Source organism: Mesoplodon bidens (genome assembly GCF_964165515.1).
Source record: "Mesoplodon bidens genome assembly, chromosome: 12".
Lineage (NCBI taxonomy): Eukaryota > Metazoa > Chordata > Mammalia > Artiodactyla > Ziphiidae > Mesoplodon > Mesoplodon bidens.
This window is the reverse complement of record NC_138168.1, coordinates 63,213,336-63,225,650: the sequence shown is the minus strand read 5'-3', so window position 1 is coordinate 63,225,650 and position 12,315 is coordinate 63,213,336. Positions and strand designations below refer to the sequence as shown.

At 37.3% G+C, this 12,315-nt stretch overlaps 1 protein-coding gene across 1 annotated transcript in view; it reads right to left on the bottom strand.

Annotated features, from left to right (window-relative positions):
* LOC308625895 (uncharacterized protein) overlaps positions 1–12,315 on the bottom strand; it is a gene marked incomplete at its 3' end in the record, with an annotated part of 154,880 nt that overhangs the window by 70,113 nt on the left and 72,452 nt on the right. The window contains exon 4 of the mRNA XM_081250495.1: positions 5,587–5,641. Within this exon, the coding sequence (XP_081106621.1) occupies positions 5,587–5,641 (55 nt within the window). The remainder of the gene's footprint in view (positions 1–5,586; positions 5,642–12,315) is intronic.

Below are 12,315 nucleotides of genomic sequence, written 5' to 3'. Positions count from 1 at the left end.
ATTAACTTTCAGGGGATTATGAGTAGTGTTTCCCTCTGAAAATACTGAGAAAGGAATAACTAATTCTCTTTCCTGGATAACTTAGTCACCTGCTTAAAGGCAGACTCTTAAACAAGTGAATCTTATGAAGTCCCTTTGAGTCCTATTATTCTGTTTTTATACAGGGTTTAGTAATCAGGCTCTTAAGAGGATATCTCTATAGTCTTCCCTGTTTTGAGGCCTCATGAAGGCCTTCTTCAGTTCACTCTCCCTCTACCTAATACAAGTTTTCAGGGAATGGATAACATTTCAACATCAGAAGTGACTGATGGCTTCCAGGGCCTCTTGTGGTTAATACTGTATGATCTTGCTGTGGTGGGCCGGGCCCAGGCCTCTGTAACTAGGTGATATGGTGAGGAGACCACTGTACTGTGTTAACTGGTGTACAGCAAGGAATCCTTTATATGGCAGTAGATTCTGTGAGTATGAATGGGTCCCTCTCCCAGCCTGCTGGTACAAAAGGTAGGAGTCTGCATTAACCCCATTCAAAGGGGTTAATGAAAAAGGGGCAGTTTCATTGCCCTCGTGACCTAGTGGGTTGCTGTCAAGGCTGCACTGACCCCTCCACTGACCCTCTGGTATGTCACATCAGGGAGCATTAAAGATACAGTCTATTCACTGTGTCCTTCTCTGTTAAATATCCTGTTAAATATACTTCTTGGTTTCATAGTAAGCCAAAGGGAAAGAACTCAAACAAATGGAAGTTCTTCTAACCCAAACTGACTGTTTGTTAGCATGTCGTAATTCACTTACTATTTGGTGTTAAGAATGGATTTGACATTATGCCAGTCCAACCAGATACATTCATTATGGTCTGTTTGAGTTTCAAAAGTAACATATATGCCAGTCCCTGCTCCTCCCACTCCCAAGGCCATTTCAAGAACACTTGAACAACATTGACAAGATGAGAGCTAGCCAAAGCAAGCTATTATGTTTCTATAATCCAGGCTCCTTTTGTGATGTTTAAGGACCACTCTTTTTCTCCAATAACACCAAAATGCAAACTCAATTATTAGAAACCATTGTCTTTTTTTTTTTTTTTTGCGGTACGAGGGCCTCTCACTGTTGTGGCCTCTCCCGTTGCAGAGCACAGGCTCCAGACGCGCAGGCTCATCGGCCATGGCTCACGGGCCCAGCCGCTCCGTGGCATGTGGGATCCTCCCAGACAGGGGCACGAACCCGTGTCCCCTGCATCAGCAGGCAGACTCCAACCACTGCGCCAACAGGGAAGCCCCCATTGTCTTCTTTTAATGTGAGAACCTCTCTAATTCGATGGAAACACCCCACCTCCCGCAATATATCATGTATTTAAGCTGTAACCATGGGCCAAATTCTATAAAGGATATAATATCCTAGTATTACCTACCGGGTTCACATCTACACTATCACTGGCTGTAAGAACTAGAAGTTGTCACCTGATAATTTTCTGCACTTGAAGGTGATTGAATGAAAAAATCCTTCCCATCAAGACTGTTAAGTCTAGGCCAGCAATATCTCCTGGAGAACACTTGTTCAGGTTACATTTTACCATTGCAATGATAGCATTAAGGGGATACAGTACAGAAAAACGTCAATCCTAAAAATGCCACAAATTCCCAGAGAATCAGAGCGCCTGCCTATTTACCACCTGACAATCATAGCCTGTGACAGCCTAGAGCCTGTCCCTTCGGTCATGCCTTGGACCATTAGCTGCCTATGTCCCTGAAATTAACCTATGAAAGGGGCATCACGCTCACAATGCACAGGGCAGGTCCAAATTAAATCTCTATTGGGACCCAAAGTGGAAAATTCTGAACCCCCTCTTCTTCCCTCAGCTCTTTCCCCTTCTAAAATTGCCAGAACAATAACAAACAACTGCTTTCCTTGGTATTATTTCATGTTGCCTCTCTGGCTCTTCTCTCCCCCTCCACCTCCCCACCAAGTCGAAAACACTAGGGAACTCTGGCTTCAAGGGTGCTAGTCTGTTACCTTAGAGGCTATTTCTTTACAAGGCAGTAGAGTACAGAGGGCATGCCTTTGCTGCTTACCTTGGCAACCATGAATTGCTGAATGCTGTTCTCATGAATGCAAGTCATTCACTGCCATCTGGATATGCCCACAGGTATAAACATTTTTTCATGAAAGGACCAGGGAATACACATTACATCAATAAATCTCTTGAATGACAAACAAAGTCATCCCATATGTTGGAACAGCCATATCACATTAAAATTAATATAAGACTCTAATGGTATTGCTTCCAGACAAGGTCAAATTAAATATTCGGTGTATACATCCTTCAGCCTTATCAGACAAACAGCATGAGTCAGGTTAGGGAATGAAGTATGAAGAAGGGGGTAGAACTGTAAAACGGAAGACCACTGAGTTTGACCCAAGAATAAATATACTACCTTGAAGAGTCTAGGAGAGCTTATTCATTTCTAACTAGCATTTCTCTAGGTGGAAACCAAGAGTAGGAATTTTTTCCCTTGGGTTGGTGAAATAAGACTGGCATTTACTCCATTCAAAGGCATTTTTATGTTCTTCATAGACAAACATTACAGATGAAATTCTTAACATATTTATAAGAACACAGACCTGTACTTCACTGGGGGTCAGAGGTGGGGAAGAGGATGTAACAAGGGCTCTCTTATGTTTTCCTGTAAACAAAGTTGCTATGAACCTTGGAATTCAGTCATATTCAGCCTTAAACTTCAATTCTTCCATGTGTCTGCTTTTTTATTTGGATGTTGTTATACTTTGGTGTAAAACACTTTAATAATTTACTAGTTTCTCATATATGATGTCTTTTATACATCTATATCATACTCATTCACACACACACACAAACAGAAGGAAAATAAATAATTCTAGTCACACCCAAGCATATATAATCAAAATAAAATTTCTCCCATGAACCAAGACTTCCCATGGAAAGAGATGAAGGGAGAGAAATCTTAGCCAAAAAACAGTTGGGATATTTCTAATACTACAAAAAATGGGCACAGGGAAGGAAAAGCCAAGAATGGTGGGCAGGGGACAAGCAGGTGTCAGAGTCTTCCTAATTTCGCCACTTTTGAAGAAGACACATCTTCTAAAAATCACTAGGGCCAATGAAAGAACCAGGGAGAGAGCCAGGTAAATTTCTACAAAAATTACATCACTCCTAACACCCCTGCCATGACCACTGATTAATCTGGTCTGGTCTCAAACAAGACTTGGGATGGAATTGGGAACTCTGGAACTACATAGCCTCTTGACATAACAAGAAGTGATATATATATTTTTTTCCTTCCTTGGTGATAAAGTTTTCCAGTTCCGTAAAAATCTTTGTTTACCAGATATAAAAATGTTCACTTTTAAGCTGTTAAGTTGACCTTGAGCTTTTTCCTCTCTCCCTTCCCCCTCTGCCTTTTGCCGTTAAAAGTTCAGAGTGTCTCCAACAGTAACTGTTACATTCTGTCTAGCAAGCCTGGACTGCGACAGTGATCTAACCTCTTGGAAAAAACATGGAGTTCACCCAAAAAATGAGAGAGACATTCTCTCGCCCCAGCGCCAGCTTGCAGTTTTCAAAGCTCTGGGACAGACCTCATGAATGGCTTGGGGCTCTAGCACGTAAGGTGGCAGCGCCAACGCAAACACTGAAAGCACTTCTGCAGGTATAAACAGCAGCCATACACCAGGCCAGGCCCCAGAAGGCAGGCAGTGAAGGAGGAGAAGCCAGGCCACGGGCCCCTGCCTGTGTCACTCTCCTTAAGCTTTCTCCTGTGTCTGGGGACACATGGACAAAGAGAAACTTCCCAGTTGGGCTGAAAATTGAGGAAATCAGAAGTCTCACATTAAGGGAATATAGAAATAGCTTTCCTCTTGGAAAGAGAAAAGTCTTGCTGATGTGTGTACACTTACACACACACACACACACACACACACACACATACCCACAAAATATCTTTGCAGCAGTAAGTTGCCTATAATCATTTTGATTTGCTTGAACGCAGCAAAACTCACCTTTGATAGGTTATGTGAAAAATAAAGCCATTTCTTTCTCCTTTGGAGATGTTGCTCACTGGCCTTCAAATAGTCTCAGCGTCCACACTTCAAGGACCAACGACACTCTTTTAAAACATATTTGGCTTTCAGTATATTAACAGCAATTGCTGGCCTCAAGCTTTCAACACCGACACAGTCATTAATCTCAGTGGTTCTGATTCAGGATGTATGACTGTGCATTTGGAGAACAAAAGGGAATGCCCCCGCCGCTCAAAGAGAAGGTCATCAAGCTTTTCGAACGTGAAGGTACATGAAGGGCATTACCTCTTCCCCCTAGAATTTTTAAGCTGGACTATCAACCATTATAGACATTACTCATTTACATAACAATTTTCTAACAAGATTCCCTTGAGTTTATTAGCTAATCTATCTTCTTGTAAGGGAACTATTTATTTTTAAGTTTATACTTCTTTATACTTTACCCTATTTTATTTTTAATTGCAGTTCACTCAATAAACTTTGTTTTGATAGCAATCAAATAGTAGTTTTTCACAAATCACTCACTCAACTAGCGTTTGTTGCTATTACAGACACGAGTAATTTATATCTCTATCAACAAATAACATAAAATCTCTTTGGAAAAACAAACTTCAAAATTATACATTATAAAGTTTGCCAAACTCCCTAAACCACTCAAATATTGTTTTCATTAACTGCCATTAAAATATCTATGGAAGCACATATTGTGTTCTGAATTCTCTGCTGAGTTTTATGGGGGTACAAGTCACAGAAAGTGTGGTCCACGCTCAAAGGGATTCACCCACCTACCTGGGTAAATTAAAACATGTTCCACATGTTCCATGTTTTATATTTGGAAACTGAGACTTACATGAAATGAGCATTTCTCTAAAAGCCACAAAATCACAGTATCATTGAATGTTGTAACTAACAACTAATAGAGTGTCTAACATGATTAATATAAGCAACCCTGCTGTACGTTATATATGAAAGTTGTGAAGAGAGTAAATTCTGAGTTCTCATCACAAGGAAAGAGATATTTTTCTTCTTCTTTTATTTTATATTTCTATGAGATGATTGGTGTTCACTAAACTTATTGTGGTAATCATTTCATGAGGTATGTAAGTCAAATCACTATGCTGTACACCTTAAACTTATACAGTGCTGTCTTTTAATGATATATCCATTAAAGTGGAAGAAGAAAAAATAAAACTGATCTGAAATAAAACCCATCTGATGCTGAAAAAAAAAACAAATAATAGGTATGTGTGTAGATATTTGCCACTCAAATTACAAATGACAGGATGGGACTTGCCCAAATTTGAAAAACTGTGTAGGGCCATTCAAACCATTATGATTATTAGCTGTGACTAGAGCTCAGTAGAAGAAATAAACTTTTATCCATGTGGGGACTGGCCTCTGTCCTTCTAAATTAGCAAAATTCGAACATGTATAAAGTATTTCATAATAGGCTTGTTTCTTTTTTAATTATATTGATTAATTTAGCAATAACTTGTCCCTAACAACACTAATAAACCTTCATAATAAAGTGACCCTTACCTTGGATTCAAACACTCCTGGATGACTTCTCAAATCTTGATGAAGCCATTTGGACCTTAAAATAAAAAGGTTTAGTGTAATGAGATTTTTTTTTATTTGTAGATATACAGAGTTAATCAACTTTATGCAACTCTGAAAGATATTTGTCTTTCTGATATATTTGTAAATTTTTAAAAATTCACACTTAATAGTCTCACTCATTTGTTGTATAATTGATTTAGTTGCAGTGTGGAGCCAGTCTTAGAGATTCCATTTTAGCGAAATTAAATGTGCAATGTATTATGTTAGTAAGTCATGTGCTCTCAACAAAGAGTGGGAGGATAGAAGGAATACAATAAATGGTGGCCTGCTTTTTACTTGGTTTTCTCTGTTGCCCAAGTCCTCTGGGATCCGGATGGGAATCTAGATTTATTGAATCCAACCTACATCAAGCATTTTGGGAGCTTGTTGACATATGTCTTTAATTGCTCATAACAGAGCTATCCTCATGTGTATCATTATCTTCCTATTTTAGATGTAGAAACAGATTCAGAGAGTAAAGTATCATTCTCAGTATCATACTGCCAGTAAGTGATGAAGCCAGAATTCCAAGCTGGTTATTCTAACAGCTGAGGTCTTTCCAAATTATTGTGCTCAGTTCTTTACTCTAAACTTTGATATGCTCACATATACCATGGCTGTAGTATAAAAATTCTTCATCAGCTACTAGCAAAAAACACCATGTTAAGGATGAAACATTAAAGTCATTCCCATTAAAGACAGGAAAAGACATAGACATATGTTATCAACATTGTTATTCAACACTACTCAGGTGATTCTGGCTAATGCAAAATGATGGTAATAAAAGAAGTATACACATAGCAAAGAGACAAGTTACTTTTGCAGACATTATGATTATACATCAAGAAAATTTATGAGAATCAAATAAAAAATTCATTTCAGTAAGCTACTCATGTTTGAGATAAATTTTTCATAGTCTTTAATTTTTTAATACAATTTTAAAGCCTACGTTCCATTTAAAGTTATTACAAAATATTGGCTATATTCCGCGGATTGTACAATAAACTCTCGAGACTATCTTCAATCCAACAGTTTGTACCTCTCACTTCCCCACCCCTGTATTGACCCTCTGGCCCACCCCCAACTGGTAACCGCTAGTTTCCTCTCTATGTCTGTGAGTCTGCTTCTTTTCTGCTGTTGAACTAGCTTGTATTTTTTAGATTCCACATATAAGTGATATCATACAGTATTTGTCTTTCTGTGACTTATTTCACTCAGCATAAGATAAATATTTTTAACAGTTAACAGTTTTTCTTTTCATACTAAAAATAACTGGTTACTGGAATAACTGGAAAATTTTCATTCACACTAGCAAAAATAATTTAAATGACTAGAAATGGGCTTAGCATAAATGGGGTAAAACTTATATGAAAAAAAAGAGCTATATAAAGCATTAATGTATCACACACAAAAAGACCTGAATAAATGGGGATACCTTGTTCCTGGATACAAGGTCTCATTATTATAAAAATATAAATTGCCTCCAAATTAATCCAAATTAATGCAATGAATTCCCATAAGATTGTAGATGATATTTGACAAGTTGATTCTAAACTTCATTTAAAAATAAAATACATAAGAAAAGTGGAGATGGCTTTTCAAGAAAAAACATTATTTTTTAAACTCACAGTAAATAAAATAGTGTTATATTAGCAGAGAAGTAGTCAAGTAGGTCAGAAGAGAATATATACAAATAGAGCCATGGCTAAAATATAATATGGTATATGATAAAGAGGATATTTCAGTTCAATATGGAAAGGATAGAAGTAGCTATTCCAACAAATTATCGGGGCAGAATATAGTCTTTATCAGCCCCACAGAAAAATAAGTGAAAAATATGATCAGACAACTCACAGACATAGTAATACAAATAGGGGAAAAGGTAGTAAATTATATAGCAGTTTTAAAACATGTACAAAAATAAATTTTGGAGGTCAATGAACTTTATGTAAAATAAGATGTGTAAAATTAATAGAAGAAAATGAAGGAAAAATATATATATAATCTTAGAGTAGGGAAGCCCCCTTACCTAAGATGTATATTAAAAAGCAATAAAGAAAAAGACTGACTTTACTGTATCAACCGTAAAACTTCTGTATGGCAAAAGATATCATACACAATATTAAAGGACAATGGACAGATATTTTGGGGTGGCATATTTTACTTGGCTTCACATGGATGTATGCCAATTTGCTCATGCATTCCTCTATTGAAGGACATTCTGATTTCTTCAAGATTTTAGCCATTATGAGTAGAGCTGCTGTGTATAACTGCATCTTTGTTTGCATTTGGACATAGAATTTCAAAGCAGTTGCCTAATACTGGAAGCATGATTGTTGGATCCCAAGGTAATCCACAGGGTCCAAGATATGGTAGCTAATAATATAGTCTTCCCACAGTGCCTCTTAATACCGTGTGGACTCCTACAAGGGAAATAAGTATCACCACTTTGGCTGAACTTGGTTTAGTCTCAGATTTACCTGATGGTCACAACTCACTGTTCCTGCAGAACCCAGAGACTTCTCCTTGAAGAAAAGGTTCTGGAAAAATTGGAGGGATAAATAAAGAATGCAGCTTATTCCTGCCTTGTGCTGATGCCCAAGAGGGTGATGAGAGGTCTTGGTGCTCCAGCCTGGTGTCAGGCCTGAGCCCTTGAGGTGGGAGAGCTGAGTTCAGGACACTGGACAACCAGAGTCCTCCCAGCCCCATGTAGTATCAATCGGTGAGAGCTCTCCCAGAGATCTCAGTCTCAATGATAAGACCCAGCTCCACCCAGGGGCCAGCAAGCTCCAGTGCTGGACACCCCATGCCAAACAACTAGCAAGACAGGAACACAACCCCATCCATTAGCAGAGAAGCTGCCTAAAATGATAAGGTCACAGACACCCCAAAACACACCACTGGACTTGGTCCTGCCCACCAGAAAGACAAGGTCCAGGCTCATCCACCAGAATGCAGGCACCAGTCCCCTCTACCAGGAAGCCTACACAACCCACTGAACCAACCTTACTCCCTGGGGGCAGACATCAAAAACAATGGAAACTATGAACCTGCAGCCTGTGAAAAGGAAACCCCAAAACACAGTAAGTTAAGCAAAATGGGAAGACAGAGAAATATGTAGCAGATGAAGGAGCAAGGTAAAAACTGACCAGACCAAATAAATGAAGAAGAAATAGGTAGTCTACCTGAAAAAGAATTCAGAGTAATGATAGTAAAGATGATCCAAAATCTTGGAAATAGAATGGAGAAAATACAAGAAACATTTGACAAGGACCTAGAAGAACTAAAAAGCAAACAAACAATGATGAACAACACAATAAATAAAATTAAAAATTCCCTAGAAGGAATCAATAGCAGAATAACTGAGACAGAACAGAAAAGGGACCCTGAAGATAAAATAGTGGAAATAGCTACTGCAGAGCTGAATAAAGAAAAAAGAATGAAAAGAATTGAGGACAGTCTCAGAGACCTCTGGGACAACATTAAACACACCAATGTTTGAATTATAGGAGTCCCAGAAGAAAAGAGAAAAAGAAAGGGTCTGAGAAAATATTTGAAGAGATTATAGTTGAAAACTTCCCTAACATTGGAAAAGAAATAATCAATCAAGTCAAGGAAGCTCAGAGAGCCTATTACAGGATAAATCCAAGAAGAAACATGTCAAAACATATTAAGCAAACTATCAAAAACTCAATACAAAGAAAAAAATATTAAAAACAGCTAGGGAAAAGCAACAAATAAGATACAAGGGAATCCCCATAAGGTTAACAGCTGATCTTTCAGCAGAAACTGCAAGCCAGAAGGGAGTGGCAGGACATATTTAAAGTGATGAAAGGGAAAAACCTACATCCAAGATTACTCTACCCAGCACAGATCTCATTCAGATTCGACGGAGAAATTAAAATCATTACAGACAAGTAAAAATTAAGAGAATTCAGCACCACCAAACCAGTTTTAAAATCAGCACCACCAAATCAGCTTTAAAACAAATGCTAAAGGAACTTCTCTGGGCAGAAAACATAAGAGAAGGAAAAGACCTACCAAAACAAACCCAAAACAATTAAGAAAATGGCAATAGGAACATACATATCGATAATTACCTTAAATGTAAATGGATTAAATGCTCCAACCAAAAGACACAGACTGGCTGAATGGATACAAAAACAAGACCCATATATGTGCTGTCTACAAGAGACCCACTTCAATCTATGGAAACATACAGACTGAAAGTGAGGGGATGGAATAAGATCTTCCATGCAAATGGAAATCAAATGAAAGGTGGAGTAGCACTTCTCATATCAGACAAAATAGACTTTAAAATAAAGACTATTACAAGAGACAAAGAAGGACACTACATAATGATCAAGGGATCAATCCAAGAAGAAGATATAACAATTGTAAATATTTATGCACCCAACATAGGAGCACCTCAGTATAAGGCAAATGCTAAGAGCCATAAAAGGGGAAATCAACAGTAACACAATAATAATAGGGGACTTTAACACCCCACTTTCACCAATGGACAGATCATCCAAAATGAAAATAAATAAGGAAACACAAGCTTTAAATGACACATTAAACAAGATGGACTTAATTGATATTTATAGGACATTCCATCCAAAAACAACAGAATACAATTTCTTCTCAAGTGCTCATGGAACATTCTCCAGGATAGATCATATCTTGGGTCACAAATCAAGCCTTGGTAAATTTAAGAAAATTAAAATTGTATCACGTATCTTTTCTCACCAAAGTGCTATGAGACTAGACATCAATTACAGGAAAATATCTGTAAAAAATACAAACACATGGAGGCTAAACAATATGCTACTAAATAACCAAGAGATCACTGAGGAAATCAAAAAACACCTAGAAACAAATGACAATGAAAACATGACAACCCAAAACCAGTGGGATTCAGCAAAAGCAGTTTTAAGAGGGAAGTATATAGCAATAAAATCCTACTTCAAGAAACAAGAAATATCTCAAATAAACAATCTAATATTACACCTAAAGCAATTAGAGAAAGAAGAACAAAAAAACCCCACAGTTAGCAGAAGAAAAGAAATCATAAAGATCAGATCAGATCAAAAATAAATGAAAAATAAATGAAGGAAGCAATAGAAAATATCAATAAAACTGGAAGCTGATTCTTTGAGAAGATAAACAAAATTGATTAACCACTGGCCACACTCATCAAGAAAAAAAGGGAAAAGACACAAATCAGTAGAATTAGAAATGAGAAAGGAGAAGTAACAAATGACACTGCAGAAATCAAAGAATCATGAGAGATTACTACAAGCAACTATATGCCAATAAAATGGACAACCTGGAAGAAATGGACAAATTCTTAGAAAAGCACAACCTTCCAAGACTGCATGAGGAAGAAATAGAAAATATAAACAAACCAATCACAAGCACTGAAATTGAAACTGTAATTAAAAATCTTCCAACAAACAAAAGCCCAGGACCAGATGGCTTCTTAGGTGAATTCTATCAAACATTTAGAGAAGAGCTAACACCTATCTTTCTCAAACTCTTCCAAAATGTAGCACAGGGAGGAACACTCCCAAACTCATTCTATGAGGACACCATCACCCTGATACCAAAACCGGAAAAAGATGTCATAAGAAAAGAAACCTACAGACCAATACCATGGATGAACATAGATGCAAAAATCCTCAACAAAATTCTAGCAAACAGAATCCAACAGAACATTAAAAGCATCTGATATACCATGATCAAGTGGGGTTTATCCCAGGAATGCAAGGATTCTTCAATATACACAAATCAATCAGTGTGATACACCATATTAACAAATAGAAGGATAAAATCCATATGATCATCTCAATAGATGCAGAAAAACCTTTTGACAAAATTCAACACTGATTTATGACAAAAACCCTCAAGAAAGTAGGCACAGAAGGAACTTACCTCAACATAATAAAGGCCATATATGACAAACACACAGCCAACATCATTCTCAATGGTGAAAAACTGAAACCATTTCCACTATGATCAGGAACAAGACAAGGCTGCCTACTCTCACCACTATTATTCAACATAGTTTTGGAAGTTTTAGCCACAGCAATCAGAGAAGAAAAAGAAATAAAAGGGATCCAGATCAGAAAAGAAGTAAAACTGTCACTGTTTGCAGATAACATGATACTATACATAGAGAATCCTAAAGATGCTACCAGAAAACTACTAGAGCTAATCAATGAATTTGGTAAAGTAGCAGGATACAAAGTCAATGCACAGATATCTCTTGCATTCCTATACACTAATTATGAAAACTCTGAAAGAGAAATTAAGGAAACACTCTCATTTACCACTGCAATAAAAAGAATAAAATACCTAGGAATAAACCTACCTAAGGAGACAATAGACCTGTATGCAGAAAACTATAAGACTCTGATGAAAGAAATTAAAGATGATACAAACAGATGGAGAGATATACCATATTCTTGGATTGGAAGAATCAACACTGTGAAAATGACTATACTACCCAAAGCGATCTTCAGATTCAATGCAATCCCTATCAAACCACCAACGGCATTTTTCACAGAACTAGAACAAAAAATTGCACAATTTGTATGGAAATACAAAAGACCCCAAAGAACCAAAGCAATTATGAGAAAGAAAAACAGAGCTGGAGGAATCAGGCTT